The 17,636-nt window shown below is 33.8% G+C and overlaps 3 protein-coding genes and 1 non-coding gene across 4 annotated transcripts; all 4 read left to right on the top strand.

Annotated features, from left to right (window-relative positions):
- Position 1: 1 nt before the first annotated feature.
- LOC111998103 (uncharacterized) lies at positions 2 to 3,466 on the top strand. The gene is made up of 4 exons (XM_024030214.2): positions 2 to 591; positions 1,333 to 1,445; positions 2,664 to 2,804; positions 2,887 to 3,466. Exons 1-4 carry the CDS (start codon positions 85 to 87, stop codon positions 3,149 to 3,151), a joined length of 1,026 nt encoding a protein of 341 aa, XP_023885982.1. The 5' UTR covers positions 2 to 84; the 3' UTR covers positions 3,152 to 3,466.
- Positions 3,467 to 5,933: 2,467 nt separating this feature from the next.
- Positions 5,934 to 9,320, top strand: LOC111998092 (small ribosomal subunit protein uS11x). Its single transcript, XM_065780007.1, has 6 exons — positions 5,934 to 6,062; positions 7,517 to 7,636; positions 7,763 to 7,809; positions 8,098 to 8,182; positions 8,494 to 8,623; positions 9,013 to 9,320. The coding sequence occupies exons 1-6, from the start codon at positions 6,060 to 6,062 to the stop codon at positions 9,078 to 9,080; spliced, it is 453 nt and encodes a 150-aa protein (XP_065636079.1). The 5' UTR covers positions 5,934 to 6,059; the 3' UTR covers positions 9,081 to 9,320.
- Positions 9,321 to 12,039: 2,719 nt separating this feature from the next.
- On the top strand, positions 12,040 to 16,625 carry LOC111998093 (ubiquitin-ribosomal protein eL40 fusion protein). The gene is made up of 5 exons (XM_065780006.1): positions 12,040 to 12,182; positions 12,296 to 12,382; positions 12,497 to 12,599; positions 16,255 to 16,321; positions 16,442 to 16,625. The coding sequence occupies exons 1-5, from the start codon at positions 12,080 to 12,082 to the stop codon at positions 16,466 to 16,468; spliced, it is 387 nt and encodes a 128-aa protein (XP_065636078.1). The 5' UTR covers positions 12,040 to 12,079; the 3' UTR covers positions 16,469 to 16,625.
- On the top strand, positions 13,648 to 13,749 carry LOC136070288 (small nucleolar RNA snoR99). The gene has a single exon (XR_010631568.1). It is a non-coding gene; the product is annotated as a small nucleolar RNA snoR99 (small nucleolar RNA).
- Positions 16,626 to 17,636: the final 1,011 nt, after the last annotated feature.

Here is a 17,636-nt window from a genome sequence, read left to right as displayed (position 1 = left end):
TCGTCGTTTCCCTTTGTGTAGTTGTACTTCTTTTTCTCACTTTTTCACTCCAGTCGCCTTGAACTCAAAAGAAAAAAAGTGGAAATGGCGAGAGCTCTGAGTTCGAGAAACAAACCGGGTTTTCACAACCTCCTGACTCGATTCCTCAACTCACCGAGTCCACCTAATCGTCACGGAGCTACAAAATCACTAGAAACCCTAGCGTACGAAGAGGTCCAAGCTTCGCCGTCATCGAAACCCTACAACTCAACAGCCTTCGTTCTTCACGGTCTTTTAGGATCCGCCAGAAACTGGAGATCGTTCTCTAGAACCTTAGCTTCCGCTCTCTCCAACTCCAATTCCTCTCCATTAGAGTGGAGGCAGGTGCTTGTGGATTTAAGAAACCATGGAAGATCAGCTGAGATAGAAACCCTAGAACCGCCTCATGACATGGTCAACGCGGCCAACGATTTGGCCAATTTGGTCAAAGCTCGAGGTTGGGCTTGGCCTGAGGTTGTTATCGGCCACTCCATGGGTGGCAAGGTTGCGCTTCAGTTCGCAGAGAGTTGTGCTCGTGGTGACTATGGTGATTCTGTTTCATTGCCCAAACAGGTTTTTTCTTCACTACTCTTCCTTTGAATGTGAAAAGTTTTCTGTTAAATTTGCATTCTTTTTTTGGTGGGTGAATTTAATTCATGGATTATCATAGAATGCGAGTTTCATGGACTATTATAGAATACAAATATACTTTAATTCTTCCAATGAGAGCAATTTATGTTTGGGAAAAAATCAGTTAGTAACTAGTCAAGAGTCTCGTAGCTCGACTGGCAACTCCTGATGTTTCCAACAGAGACGTCAAGAGTTCAAATTGCCCTCCCCCCAACCCAACTATTGAATTATCAAAAACAGAAAAAGATCGATTATTAACTGATAATATGCAGCAGAACTATATGCGTAACCCTTCAATGTAGCTCGACTGGCACCTCCTGGTGTTTCCAATAGAAACGTCGAGAGTTCAAATTGCCCTCCTCCAACTATTGAAAAAAAAAAGGATCGATTAGTAACTGATAATATGCAGTAGAACTATATGTGTAACCCTTCAATGTGAAGGAAAAGGCTTGGGAGTTGGGAGCAAGTTTAGTATCTAGTGATTACTAGAGGTAAACAAACATCAAGAATGTAATTGTTGTAGTACGACTCCTGTTGTTATGGGTTCAGATTAACCATTGACACAGACACACAGTAAAATATTACAGTTTTGGTACTTGGAGATTCAACCATTTTCAGTTACTTGCATATGTGGAAAAAAAAAAAAAAAAGAGTGTCATTTTTTGTTTCCCTGATGCAGAACAGCTGTGGATACTGGATTCCGTCCCCGGAGAGGTGAACCCTGAAAACAGTGATGGAGAAGTTGAGAAGGTGTTGCAGACCTTACAGAGTTTACCTTCATCGTTCCCATCACGAAAGTAAAACCCCTTTTTCCCCCTTGTAATGTATTATAATTTGTTGTAAAACTTAAGTTAGGATCCTTAGGTCGACTTTGTTGAGTTCCATTTAGAAAAAAATCACCATATTATTTTTAAAATAGAAGATCAGGGCCCATCATCTCATAATTTCCCATTGAAAATGTATAGTTTACCAAGAAGAATCTGGTGAATTTTGACGTTTGATCTGAACTTTGAATTATATCACATTATTCTTATCAATTTTGAGTCACTAATAAAGATTGGTTGATTTCTTTATTGGAGTCACCATTTCTAACTGAACAAGTGCTCGTTTGATTTATTAATCAAGAGCCATTGGACAATAAATTCCAATTTTTGATCCACTGGTTGGTGTAAGAGAATTGGATGGACCTAGGCTAAGGAATTTTACCTAAATGTTGCCATTAGTTGTGTGCATGGTTGATGTATTTTTATATAAGTGGCTTCGTTTAGTTGCATTCCAGGAGCTTTTTCTTCTGGTTGAATTTACTGGATATAGGTTAATAATCAGTATAAAGATTAGTTTCTTAAATTTCTTTCCGAAAGCGTAGGTGATTTAGCCTTGGTGGCAGTCATTACCGATTTGGATAAGAAACAGTTATGAAACCACTGTTTATTCCGTGTTTCATCTAAGGCTTTATTTATTTATACTTTTTGTTTCAGATCTTACCGTAAATTCTTATCCAACTTTTAAGGGTCACTAAATCTTTTTTTTCCCCCTTTGTTCTTGGGTACATGTTAAAACTCAAGTTAGATCTTTGACTGGTATTATAAATAGACTTGACAACGATGCTTATAGTGGCCTGATATTTACATGGGTAAAACAAAGTCAAATCAGCACCTGAACTATATGGGTGGTTAACTTCTGATTGCAGGTTATTCTCCAGCAATTCAGTAATTGATATGATGAAAGTTTTATCTTTACAATTTCTCATATCAAGTAATTGTTAGATCACAATTTTATTTAATAAGTTGGATTGCAACTAAACGATGCCATAGCGAGGATGTTGATCCTTACTCATCTTACTTACTAAATCATCATTTGTAGATTAAAGTCATCATAGCATTGGACTGTACATGGAGGTTTATTTAAGTCATCTTTTTTGAAAACTAAGTAGGTTTGCGCATATACAATGTTATCATCTCTTCTTATTAGAGCATCCATTATGATTCTGTGACAAATCATGTTCCTGGTGTCAGGTGGCTTGTCAATCATATGATTGAACTTGGGTTTTCCAAGTCCTTGTCAGAATGGATAGGCAGCAACCTCAAGAAATCAGGAGAGCATGAGACATGGGCGTTTAATCTTGAAGGTGCTGTGCAGATGTTCAATTCATACAGGTAAATATGTGGTTTTCCTTATAGATCCATTTGAAATCACTTCCTTTTAAAAAGGCACATTAACAATGTATAAATCCTGTAGGGAGAAGTCTTATTGGCCCCTTTTGGAGCATCCACCAAAAGGTATGGAGATAGCAATTGTGCGTGCAGAGAACAGTGACCGGTGGGACTCAGATGTGATCCAGCGGCTTGAAAGCCTTGCCACTCGAGTAGGAGATGGGTCTGAGGGGAAGTTTTCTGTTCACGTGCTTCCCAATTCAGGCCATTGGGTTCATGTGGACAATCCGAAGGGACTTCTAGAGATGATTGCTCCAAAGCTTGCATCTCTTAAACCTCATAGTACTTGATATAGTGGATATCAACAATGTAACAATTTTATATTCTGAAGTCTATTGGTTATTCAATAATGACAATCATTTAAAAAAAAAAAAGGTTTGATGTGTACTCTCTTAGAAGTTAGAACCTCGATTCTTGAGAGTACAGAATTCATGATTACAGAGTCAGATACATCTGAATGTATTTCAATTTTTAATCCAGTTTCTGTATCATTTGGATTTGCTGGTCTAGTTTGGGACTTCTATTTGAAGTTGAAATTTGAAATGTAATCGGTTGACAAGCATTCTTAAGTGTTATTAAAGTTGAATGAGATTTTTACCTCAGAATTTGATTTCTTATATATTTTTTTCTTGTAATCTGTAAGTCATAATATGTGCATTCTTTATGTTATCTGTCTCACATGCACCCCATGTGAGATGGATGTTCCAAATACGGGTTGCACAATAAAAGTTCGGATTTGTGGTGGGTAAAACGTAAACTTGTTATTGCTGAAATCATATAAAAGCTTACTCATGCAAATTATTGATGCTTTCTCTTGCTTGCTATCCATCTCCTTCTTGGACACTTTATTTTTTTCAGCAGCAAGAATTATCTTTTGCATGTTATATATGCATCATTTCTTATGAGTTTGATGAGAAGATTCAGGAGGTACTCGTTTATTAGATCTTGTTGTTTGATGTGTATTTTATAGGGAAAAAAAAAGTGTGTGTGTGTGTGTTCATTTGCTAACTGCTTAGATGCTTTAGATGGAAGGATCAATTGATTCATTTGGCAAAATGAGAGACTAAATTAACAAAAATTAAATTTTAAGAATTGGTTTGGCAATCTCAATATCTATATCTATATCGTATCTAGAAACTGAAGAATATCCTTATTGTTGTACGCTCTTGTTAAGCCACATTAGTATAACATTTTTGTTCATTCAGTCCACTTTAATCCATTTAGTTTATTTCAGTTAATTTTGGTCTAATCGGTACAATTCGGTCCATTTGGGTCTATTTGGTCTATTTTAGTCCATTCGGTCATTTGGGTCCATTTGATACTTTCAGTCTACTTTAGTATATTTTGGTCCATTCAATCTATTTCGAACTTATTGGAATTTAAATTGATTATTTTTGTAGGTTGTCTTTTTAATTTTGGGCTAAAAAATTTAGTTTTTCCCTTTAAAATTGGGTTTAAAAAGTATGAAATTTTATTCTATTCGGACTAATAAATTCAAATAAATAAGTGTATGGACCAAGTTTGAATTCTAAGCCTATTGTGTGAATGAACTTAGGCCCAAAAAAACTCAAAACAATAAATTTGTAGAGAATGAGTTTGAATACTGGATGTAGTTGATCAAACAACTGCTAAATGGATCAAATTGATAAGAGAGTAAAAAGAAGAAGAAATGTATTGAAGAAAAATTATCCTCGGCAAAGTATAAGGAGGTCTGATCTTCTGTATTAATCTCAAGTTCAGTTACAAGTTTGTTTATTAGATGCTAAAGTGTTTCCTCTCATGAATTCTCGATCTCCTTTTCTAGTTGCCACTCTTCCCTTATATATCCTCTTTCTTTTTCATTTCCACTTTCCACGTGTATGCAGGATGGTCGGTATTGATACTTGTCCCATCAACCCCTCTCATAAGTCTCCATGTAGTAGCTGTAAGGCTAAAATGTACTGTTTAGGTATCACTTCCACATTAATGCGGTCAAGGAGTTAGCTGCAGAGCATTTAATGCGGAGGTAGCAGCTTTTGTAGATGTTTGTTGTTTTCCTCTTCTCCTCTCCTACTCAATGTCTAACTTCTAACCATAATGCAACTTGATAGAATGTTCAGGACGGTAGGAATCTTGGATCCACATTTCCAATATGACTTTTATCATCAGACATCTTTTGGACTATCATGTACAATCCTTATCTCTTCATCTTCTACCATTCTCATCATAACATTGTTTAACCATCCTTTGACAAGTGAATATCTTCGGATTGAGTCATAGACCCAATATATACAGTTTTAACAGTACCTTCTAGCTATCTGGCCCCCACAATAAGCATTAGAAATTATATATATGAACTCTAACAAAGTAATAAAATTATAAAAAAAAAAAATGATAAATATTCATAAGATTACCTTAAAATTCAATTTTTAATAACACAGGCATTATTCTTATATTTGGAAAGAAAAAAAATATTACAACTCTAAATTTATATAATTATTTAAATTTAATGTTCCATGAAATGAGGTGTGCATTTAAAAAATATATATATATATATATATATATATTATTTGATATATTCAAATTAATCAACTAATTATGGTATATTTAAAAAAGTAATTTTAATAACATTTTCTCCATTTATATAAAACAATATTATAATTATATAATTTAAATTTTTTTTAAATTATATATATATATATATATATGTATGTATGTATGTATGTATGTCATTGTGTATTTTTATTGAATGCAAAACACATTATATGTTCCATTACATAAAAATAAAAAAATAAAAAAAATACTTTTAAACATCACAATCAGTATTTAACATACAAAATTTTTTACTCATTGCCTCATTGGGTTTGCACCTAGTTAAAATAAAAGTCTAAAACTAAATTTCAATTTTAACTAATTCTTTTAAAAAAAAACAAAATGTAGTGTTCAAAAAAAAAATTATATATATATATATATATATATATATATTTTTTTTGTTTTTTGTTTTTAAAAAAAACAAAATACCAGTAAACTCTCAGGCTTGAACATACAACTTACAGAAGAATTAGGGGCATTTACGTTATTTCACATGCGCTTCCCATTCAAAACCCTAGCTATAAAACTGGAACGAAAACGTCTTCTTTAACCTGCTAGTGATTTTCGAAGGCCGAGTTTAGCTCTCATTTGCTCTCTGCACTCGAACTAGCTCTTGCACTCGCAGCCATGGTAAGAGACTCTGATCCTAGATCTCATCTCTCTCTTTTGATTTCCATTCTCCAAATCTGAAACCAGCATTTGTTAACAAAACTGAACTTGTTCGAAATATCAGTTTGTGTTTTGCTTAACGATCCGAAAATTAATAAAAAAAAATATTTGTTTGAATGTGCTTAATAGATTGGTTAGTTTCTGTTACATACAGAGAATTTTTGAGAAAAGAGAAGAACTTGTGAAAATCGATTATGCAACATATGGTCGTGTATGGTTTATAGGATTAGACAAGATTGGTTTGTTTTATTTTTGTTTTCTGAGGATTATGTAAAATTAAATGAAAGTCATTTGGGTTTTTAAAAAAAAAAAAAAATAGTTTCTGGGTTTCAAAATGGATTTTTATGTATAATGTGATATACTTTTGTAAGCTAATTGCTTGTTCAGTTTGAAGAAGAGATGCATTGTGTATAAGCAAAGNGATCTCATCTCTCTCTTTTGATTTCCATTCTCCAAATCTGAAACCAGCATTTGTTAACAAAACTGAACTTGTTCGAAATATCAGTTTGTGTTTTGCTTAACGATCCGAAAATTAATAAAAAAAATATTTGTTTGAATGTGCTTAATAGATTGGTTAGTTTCTGTTACATACAGAGAATTTTTGAGAAAAGAGAAGAACTTGTGAAAATCGATTATGCAACATATGGTCGTGTATGGTTTATAGGATTAGACAAGATTGGTTTGTTTTATTTTTGTTTTCTGAGGATTATGTAAAATTAAATGAAAGTCATTTGGGTTTTTAAAAAAAAAAAAAAATAGTTTCTGGGTTTCAAAATGGATTTTTATGTATAATGTGATATACTTTTGTAAGCTAATTGCTTGTTCAGTTTGAAGTAGAGATGCATTGTGTATAAGCAAAGTCTAGCTACCCTTTAAACCAACAAGGGATTGTCCATGTGTGGATTCAAATTTAAAGAACTATCTCCAATGACATACAATTTTTTTTTTCAAATGTTATGGAGAGAAAAGGAAATGGGTCAATTATTTTTCAATGATATCCAAGAAAAGTAGATATTTCTACCCATTTGTAGTCTTTAGCTTTCTGTGATATTTTATGAAAACAAAATGGATCAGAACTCGAATTTATGGCGAGGAAGAGCATTATGGTCAAATACATGCATTAGACTTAAAACTTTCTTAGAGGGGTCTGCACGTGAGACCTAACATGTGATTAGGGGAATGTGTCTTAATTCACACATTGGATATATAAGAATGATAGAAAAAAGAGGGGCACATTGTAGCTTTCTCCTTTCAAATTTGAGTTAATTAATGTGTATGAATATGTTTTCCATTTGTGCTATTGTTGTCTATTGAATTAATTTTTCCATTTATGCCACTGCTATATTTTGCATCAATTGTTTCTTGCTCTTCCCAATTTTATGTTAGTAACACTTGCGAACTTGTATAATTTGTAGTCTAGAAGGAAAACTAGGGAGCCCAAGGAGGAGAATGTTACCCTAGGACCTGCTACACGTGAAGGAGAGCAGGTTTTTGGTGTGGCCCATATTTTTGCATCGTTCAATGACACATTCATTGTAAGTATTAACTACTCAATTTATATATGAATTTTTGGTCCATCCTATAATTTAGTTGATTAACAATCTTCTGGTTCAATTAAGTATTGTTTTTACTTTTCTAACATTTTTTTGTTTGATTTGCAGCATGTAACTGATTTGTCTGGGAGGGAAACACTTGTTCGCATTACTGGTATGATACGGGCTTGCTCTTTGTTCCCCCTGTGTTTTTTTCCTTGTACTTGCATCATACACAAGCATTTTAACAATCCTTATAACTTTAAAGTTTGAAACTTGCTTAAATAGTGCTTACCAAGGAAAAAACTGCTTAAATAGTCTTGATGTTTGCTGGTTATCTCTGCCTGGTTGAGACTCTCTGGGGATTTGGTTAATCCATGTATCTTGGATATTTGAGGTTCTAAGATCAATTAGTCTGTCTTTTATTTTTTATGTGACACAAATATCTCCTTTCTGAATTACAGGGGCATGAAGGTGAAAGCTGATAGGGATGAATCATCACCATATGCAGCCATGCTTGCAGCTCAAGATGTTTCTCAAAGATGCAAGGTTTACTCTCTTCTCTGGTTCTTCCATAAGTCATTAATTGCTGCGCAGCTGCAGAATTATAATTTATGTGAATTTGGTCGTCCTGGTTTTCTTTTTCCCATTTTACATACAGTTTGACTTATGTCTGTGTTAGGTTCTATTAATTGAAAATTATACGCGCATACATACACGCGTGTGTGTATATATGTTAATATATATGCCCTCAAGAATGTGTTTTTTGTAATTACTTGTCTTTTAATCAAATTTTTGGGTGATTAATGTTGTTCTTTTGGTCTAGAAATGCTTCCTGATTCTTTAGTGCCTGTACGCAGGAGCTTGGCATCACTGCTCTGCACATAAAGCTGAGGGCTACTGGAGGGAACAAGACTAAGACTCCTGGTCCAGGTGCCCAGTCAGCACTTAGAGCCCTTGCACGTTCAGGCATGAAAATTGGTCGCATAGGTAAGATTTTTTTATCTTTACATTGCTTCAGTCTTATTCTCTGGTCTCAGTCCCACTTTTTTTCACCTCCAAATAAGCGTGTTGTCTAAAATTTACTATATGATTTCTGCTAGTCTTTTTTACGTATTCGTTAAGACAGCCTTTTTCTCCAGTTTTTATGTTTTATGCCACTCTTGATTGATACCTCCTATAAAGCTTATTTATGAATCGCAATAAGTTGAAATTCAGCTTTGTCTCTTTGATATCTATTTGATTTAAGATTCCATTATCCTCCTGATTTATTGTAACTTCTGCATATATTTCTTGGTTGAAAATCCGGTGGCTCTTTTTTTTTTTTTTTTTTTTGACTTAATGTGAGGATACTTATAATGTTCCTTTCTTTCTCTCAGAGGATGTGACCCCAATTCCCAGTGACAGTACTCGCAGAAAGGGTGGCAGAAGGGGTAGAAGGCTGTGATTCCTTGTCATATCAGATCAAGTTGATTCAGCTGCTATGTTTGCTTGGACTTTGATAGTCTAAATGCAACCATGTTCTTGACTTCCTTAGACAACACTTTGTAGTTTTGAATTTTGATTTGTTTGCATCTTATCATTTAGTTGAAGCAAGAGATTTTTTCTCAAGTTCCATTTAATATTTTTACCATATGATTTTGTGAAGCAAAGATCGATATGCAATATACAATTTGTGTTGTCTTTATGACTCCTCTTTCCTTCTTGGTCATATCCTTAAATGATTTTGTTTGGCAGAGCAGATGGGCACCTTTCTTCTAGTATTAATATCTTGGTGCAAATTTATTTCGTTAAATGGGCAGTTTTCTTTCTAATCAGTTTATATCATCGGCAGTCTGTGACTAGTTAAAAAAAAATCATCTGTCGGTGATGGTGTAGTGTTAAAACTCTAGGTATGTTTGCTTTTTGCTAGGTTTGATATTACTGATCTAGTATAATTGAGTAGAACGTTATCACTGATCTTAAATGGCTCGGACCAGAATGTAACCACTAACCATATGACTAGCAGCTTTTGGTTAGAATTAATTTCAGTCACAGCAATTTGTACCATCTGCAAGCTCTTGTATCTTTGTCCTTTTTTGGACTGACGTGGAATCTCACCAAGGATGGGCCCTTTGGACTCACCTTGGAGTAAACCACGTATATATGACCCCACCCGCCTGATCTGTGTGGTAACGTAATCCATGAGAACTCTTGTATCTTTTGGGCATGCTAGTATAAATATTGTTGCCCATTTCTTAGAAGTCATTAAGAAACAAATGAGGTTAGATCACAAAGCGTTTCGACTTTCACCAGAACTTACACAAAGCTCGGAGGAAGCCCACTGCCAACAAAAGAGCCCTCAACTAAGAGGGTAAAAAAAAGGATGGAACCGGGCTGTATGTAAGAGCATTCAGGTGCTAAAATTTTTAGTTTTTAGCATTTTAAAAAGTTACTTTATTTATTTTACAAATTTATTTTACAATATACCAACATCAAAAGTTTTATTTCTTTTACCACTCCATATAAAATAATATAAACAACTCATTAAAATAATAAAAAAATCACCACAAAAATAGCCACAACCACCTCTGCCACCTACCACCACAACCTACCGCAGAAAAAAGAAAAAGAAAAAAAAATCTACAACCAATCACCGCCAGCCATTGCCCCTGCCAGCTACAACAATCCACCATCACAGCCAAACTCACAACTACAGCCAAAACTAACAACCACCACCATAGGCTCATAGCCAAAATTCACTAAACCCACACAACCAAAATCCAAGAAGCCCACACCCAAAATCAACAACCACTACCAAACCCATAGAGATGGAGAGATAGAGAAAACAGTAGAGGCAAGAGAGTGAAAAAGGAAAAAGAAAGAACCGGCGAAGAAAGAAAAAAGAAAAAAGAAGAGAGAGAGAGAGAGAGACATCTTATTTGATAATAGAATAAATAATTATTATTTGTTATAACCTGTGAGCTACAGTAGGCTACCACAGATGATAGTTTATTATTGCTTATTTGTAAAAAAATCTCGAGTAGCACTATGAATGTAGCATGTTTTTTGTGGAGTGGGTTGTAATAAATAGCATTTTGGCAATTTATGAGCATCATTGTGAATGCTCTAATGACATTATAATTAGAAATCTGATGAGAATAAGATCTCTTATCAAAATTGAATATCTCTACACATCTATGATATGTATAAAATTAAATTAAATTTTGGCATTTTAGATGATATACTCATATACTCTTATTATTCATCCGTACTATATATATATTTTTTTGGATGGAAGATATAGAATTCATCCATGCTATTGGAATTCATGTAGAATTCACTATTTATAATGATGATACTTCATGCTTAAAAAATATAAAAATACATTTATAATTTCAAGTCATTCATTTAAACGGATTGAAATGAATTCTATTCGTGTTAATTCAACTTGACATGTTTATTAGATAGGTTTTTCATTCCTTCCTCCACTTCCAAGAAGGTCCCCAATATATTGAGTCAATGGAAATCCAACATAATTTGAAACCTTAAAGTGTTTCACAGCCAAAAAAAAAAAAAGAAAAAGAAAAAAAAGAAGAAGAAAGAAAGTTATGAACTTGTCAAATAATTATTGACAATCAACTTTCCAACAAATTGTACAAGAGATATTAATAAAACCTAAATTAAAAAATAAATAAAACTTAATTAACAAATTTTTATCTCAAAAATTAAAACAATGGTATCTTATAAAAAGTTAAATAACTAACACTTAAAAGTTATTAAAAAAAAATACCCACTAAAAATATCACCTTAGGGCACAAAATGTATTGTCAACCTTGAGGGAAAGAGAAAGAGAGAGGGGGCTAGTTATTGAAAAGAAAAATAATAAAATGTGTTTTGCAAAGCAAAAATATATCCTACATTGAGTTTGAAGCTAACTCAATAGTAAGACGTCAAGAACTTGCAACTCAACTAAAACATCTTGAGGTCTATTTGGGATCTATTTATTTTGCTAAAATTGATAATTTTTGCTGAAAATACGGTAGATAAAAGTAAAAGTTAGTTAAAATAGTATAGTAAACTTATGAATAGTATCAAAAGTATAATGTAACTTATGAACAGTAACAAAAATATACTAAATAATAAAATAAACTAATTTTTTAATTTGAAGGCAAACGCACGCTTGGTTCTCGGCAGGATATGTCATAAAAAATAATGGGATTTCTTATGGTTTGTTAGCAAAATTTAGGTTGGACTAGTTGTACTTCATAACCAAACCGACTTTTTCAGCCCAATAAGCCCAAGCCCGAATAAATCCCTTATAAGCCCAAAATGCAACCGGGTCAGGTCAAGCTTAGCTGCCCCACAGAGAAAAAACCCTAGAAGCCTATATAGTACTGCTATAAAACCCTTGCATTATCACTCTCTCCTTTCTCTATACAGAGGTAGAGAGGTAGAGAGAGAAAGATGCAGATATTCGTGAAAACCCTAACAGGGAAAACCATAACTCTCGAGGTCGAGAGCAGCGACACAATCGACAATGTCAAAGCTAAGATCCAAGACAAAGAAGGTATTGTATACATTTGATTGAAATCAAACTTTAGCTTTCTCTGTCTCTTTTTTCACGATCAGAAATGACTGTTATGTTATTGTTTTTTTTTTTTTTTTTTTTTTTTGGAGCAGGGATTCCACCGGATCAGCAGCGTTTGATATTTGCTGGCAAGCAACTCGAAGATGGCCGAACCTTAGCTGACTATAACATTCAGAAAGGTCTCTATCTCTCAAAAATTACTCTGTGTTTTTATTTATTTATTTTTTTTTATTGGGTGTAAAATGAGTTTCAGGATTTTTGAATTTGAATTTGTTTGTGTCTTTGTTATTCAGAGTCGACATTGCATCTTGTGCTGAGACTTCGTGGTGGGATAATAGAGCCTTCTTTGATGGCTTTGGCTCGCAAATACAATCAAGACAAGATGATTTGCCGCAAGTATGTTTATTTATTTATTTTATTTTATTTTATTTTTTTATACTTTGTGTTTTTGTAATTTTAGTATTTTATCATTTCGGTGTCTGAATTTGTGATTTTTATTTTTAATGATTTCGTTTGTGGGTATTGACCCAATTAGTTGAATACTAGTTAATGTTGTTTAATTTAGCTGTATTGGTTATGAAATGTTGTTTTCAATGTCAACTTTTATTATTGATTGATTTGTTTGTTCTTATGTTTACGGGACAATAACTAGCCTCTTCTGCTGTTAAAGTGCAGAAATGGTTAAACTTGCTCCCAATACTGATTTCCATTCTTCTACTTTGTCAGCTGGACTCATTATTACGCCAGTTGATTTTCATGAATGGTACATAATATATTTGGCATAAGAAGAATTTAAAATCTGCATAATGCTTGATTCTTCTTTGTTTAGATAAATAGTGAAGGAAATTGGATGGAAAGTGCAGGTGATGCTTGTTTGAACTAGCCACTCTCGCTTGTTATGTAGAAGGGCTTTGTTAATTTAAAAGTTCACTTAACAATAAAACATCTCTTCTCTCACTACAGAATTAACATTAACTTCTTGTGATCACTTTATGATCCAGAGTTTGAGCTTGTCCTAACAATTTGGAATCCTTAAAAAAAGATGATTTTTCTTCTCTCTTGACTATGATTTTATGTGTCTTGGAATGTTGATTTGAATTGAGGGGTACGTTTCTGGGTGTTCAAAGAAGTAGACAATGGTTAGATATGTTCTTTTACTGATGGGACATACTTGGCCTCTTTTGATATCCATTTTCCAATTTTGTCAGCTGGACTTGAGCAAAAGCAAGCATAGGAGCTAAACTGCATAACATTGCTTGCAGTTGATATTCATGGGTGGGACATCATAATTTCCTTTTAGAATATAAGGGTGACATGTTGTTGTCTAGACTATATTGGGAGAGATTCAATGTGAGAGACAATTAGATCCTGGTGGTTGGGTGTGGTTAACCATTTGTATGTTCTTATGTTTGCGGGACAATAACTAGCCTCTTCTGCTGTTAAAGTGCAAAAATGGTTAAACTTGCTCCCAATATTGATTTCCATTCTTCTACTTTGTCAGCTGGACTCATTATTACACCAGTTGATTTTCATGAATGGTACATAATATATTTGGCATAAAGAATCATTGAAAACCTGATGCTGCATAATGTTTGATTCTTCTTTATTTAGATAAATAGTGAAGGAAAATTGGATGGAATGTGCAGGTGATGCTAAATTGCACTGGCCACTCACTTTTTATTTAGAAGGCTTTGTTAAAGTTTACTTAGCAATAAAACATTTATTCTCTTACTACAGAATTAACTTGTCATGATCATTGTATGATCTAAAGTTTGAGCTTTTCCTAACAATTTGGAATCTTAAGCAAGTTGATTTTTTTCTTCTCTCTTGACCATGACTTTTTATGTGTCTTGGAATATTGATTTGAATCGAGTGGTACATTTCTCTGTGTTCAAAGAAGTAGACAATGATTAGATATGTTCTTTTACTGATGGGACATACTTGATACTTAGCCTCTTTTTCTGTTGAAGTACACATGAGGTTGTGCCTTTTCCCAATATTAATTTCCCTTTTTCAACTTTGTCAGCTGGACTTGAGCAAAAGCAAGCATATGAGAACATTACTTGCAGTTGATTTTCATGGGTGGAACATCATAATTTCCTTTTAGAATATAAGGGTGGCATGTTGTTGTTGTCTAGACTATAGTGGGAGAGATTCAACGTGAGTGGCAATTAGATCCTGGTGGTTGGGTGTGGTTAGAGGTGCGTTTATTGTAACAAACCCTTCTAGGTATTAATTTTTATTCTAGTGGCAGAGCTGTTTTTAAAATTTTTCTTCTTCACTTTTTTCTCTGATATGTTTTGTTCATATACTGACGGGACAATAACTTAGCCACTTCTGCTGTTAAAGTGCAGAACTGGTTATTCTTGCTCCCAATATTGGTTTCCATTCTTTTACTTTATCAGCTGGACTCATTATTTCAGTTGGTTTTCATGGGTGGTACATAGTATATTTGTCATAAGAATCATTGAAAATTGCCCATGAGGTGATCATCCTTCAGAATGCTTGAGAGAGTGAAGAGAATACAGGCTATCAGCCTTCCGGTGAAGATGTGTCTAGGATCATATGTATTTTGTAACAACCATACCCAAATCTTGATCAAAATTTACCTTAAATATGATTTGTTTCTTGTTTATTTCTTTAATTCGCTCAAAACCTACTCTACTGGACTTGGAATGTTTTCATTGTTGGGATCGTTATATGTTCTAAAATTTTTATATCCCCGACTAACAATTTAGGATCTTAACCAAGACAATTTTCTCTATCATGATTGTGACTCTGTTATTAGGATTATTTGGGCGTTTCAATATTTTTAATCCTATTACTTTCAGCTCATTATCAATTTTTATACTTCTTCACTGGTGATAAAAGCTGATCTAATGCTATGCACTATAAATTTATTTTTAATCTTTTGATGGGTTCAACAATTTTAGTGTTCTTCACTGGATCTATGAACTTTTGATTGTTCTGATTGTTATACAATCTAAAGTTTGAACTTACCCAGCTTACAATTTAGGATCTTAACCAAGATGATTTTTCCCATCATTGTTGGTTCCTGTTTAATGTGGTTTTTCAATTGTTTATCCCACATCGGAATAATATCAAGTTTTATATTTGCTTCGCTGGTAATAAACACTATTCTAATTCTATGAACTTTATAAACTGGGGGTTCACCTCTCTTGAACCCTGCAGAAGTGGGAGCTTTTTGCTATGGGTGATGCATTTCTATTTTTGATGTGTTCATGTATCTTTAGTTTTCTATTGGTGGGACTATAAGTTGAACCCTCTATTGCTGTTTACTTTTAAGTGCAAAGGAGGGCATCCTAGCTCCTTATAATAATTTCCATTTTTTCAACTGTTTCAGCTGTACTTTTCACTACAGTTGATTTGATGTGTGGTATATCTTCTGTATTTGACTATCTTCTGGGTGATTGCCTACATTTATTCTTTAAGCACCATGCTCACTGCACATGATAAGTTATTACAATATAGGGAGAGGTGCTAATTGGAAGGAGAACAAGAGGAGGAAAGAAAGTTACTTGAGTGGTAGAGGAGCACTCATGGATTTTTGTGTTGGATTATTAAATTTTTCCATAAAAGTTTTGATTTGTATTAACTTTGTTCATATTAGTTGCAATTTTAGTGTAATAGTTAAAATAGAGGAGAAGAAGCCAATGAGCCTTAGCTCAAATAACACCATTTCTCCTTGTAGGAGCAAGGTGGAGGTTGAAGTCTAGTTCAAGATCCATTGGGTGTGCGAACTTACCAATAAAAAATCTGGAATAATGGGAAAGAAAGGGCAACCACTAACACCCCCTCACAAATCGATTACTTTGGTTTCCATTAGCAACCGCTAACTTAAATCTTTTTTTGAAAGTTTTTATTTTATGTGTCTGTTTGTGCAAGCACCAGTTTTGAAAAGTTGCAAGTTAATAATTATTGTATATGCCCGTGGACAGCTTTGGATTTGGTGTTTTTATTATGTTTTGATTGCATCAGCAGTATTAGGATTTTCAACTAATCGTTATCTTTTCAATTTTTGATGTGTTAGATGTTATGCACGTCTGCACCCAAGGGCTGTAAACTGCCGGAAGAAGAAGTGTGGCCATAGCAATCAGGTACTTTTTAGTTGTTTAACAATTGTCGTCTGTTCATTCCAGTAGTAATTTGCTGTGTAATTCTTGACAGCTTAATATCTATGGTTTACAAAATTTAATCCTATTTTTACCTAATTGCAGTTGAGGCCAAAGAAGAAGATTAAGTAGACTCTGGACCTTTTTTGCGTTTTATGTCTCAGATTGTAATTGAAATTTTGATGTTAGAACCAAGATATCCAGTATGTGATTTTTTTTCTTATTGACATTAATGAATGTATTCCAATTTTGATATCACAAATATTATGATGATTCTTTTTAGTTATCAGATTCAAGAGATAATGTTCAAAAGATTTTCTTAATTGCTTCATAGGAAAAACAGTCTTGTTTATTTATTTGAAAAGTTTTCCTCTTTTGCGTGAATTGCGTCAAATCCATCTGAGATAAATGTTTGTCTTAGTTGAACATGTTGTACTTGCTAGACTTTTGAGGAAGGTATTTCTTCTGGTTTGTTCACTTTAGTTCCAGTCTTCCAGATACTACAATGAGTTTGGCTTTCTGAATTGTGTTAAATATTGAAGAAAGTCCTTGCAAGTTACTACAGATTGTTTGAGCAATAATGATTTTTTCCTATTATCGACATTATCCATACATTTGGTATATGGATAATGTCTTGCACACAATATGTTGTGAAGTAGATATATACACAGGATACAGATTACGCGAGATACTTCTCCTAATTCATGTACAGCTCTTGCTTTTAAGTTTAGCCCAAAATTACAGATATAGCATATAGGCATCTTCCGGATCCAGCTGAGGATCCAATATTGGATTGCATGTTTGAAAATCTTACGCCATGCACACCTTCGTCCAACATCTTGCGTCACCTTCTCAAATCAATTGCTCCTCACACTAGACACTCCATGGTGTAGCTTGTTTATTTTAAGCCCATCTCACTTTATGATCCGTACCACTCACCTTTCGGCCATTAGACAATTATTCAGACCTCCATTTATAAACAAGTGGTCTCTAGCTTCCAACTTGCAGAAAGTACACGTCAGAGATCAGACCCCTTAATGCCCCCATGCTGCAAGTGCAAAGCCTATCCTTTTTAGGAATGTTTTCTTCAAATCAAATCAAATCAAGGTACTCCATGGAATATCGACCTTACAAGATCTTTGACCTTTCTCTTCTTTTTTTGATAAGATACAAGATCTTAGAGCTTTACACGTTGCTTTGCAAGAATATAGCTGATTGGGGGATGGCAGAACTGTCCGTCGCCCATTATAGTATTTTAGGCTGCGTTTGAATTGGGAGTAAATAACAAGTGGTCTCTAGC

Source organism: Quercus suber, unplaced genomic scaffold (assembly GCF_002906115.3).
Source record: "Quercus suber isolate HL8 unplaced genomic scaffold, Cork oak 2.0 scaffold_223, whole genome shotgun sequence".
Taxonomy (NCBI): domain Eukaryota; kingdom Viridiplantae; phylum Streptophyta; class Magnoliopsida; order Fagales; family Fagaceae; genus Quercus; species Quercus suber.
Note: the sequence above shows the minus strand (reverse complement) of the source record. Positions and strands in the feature narration are given on the sequence as shown.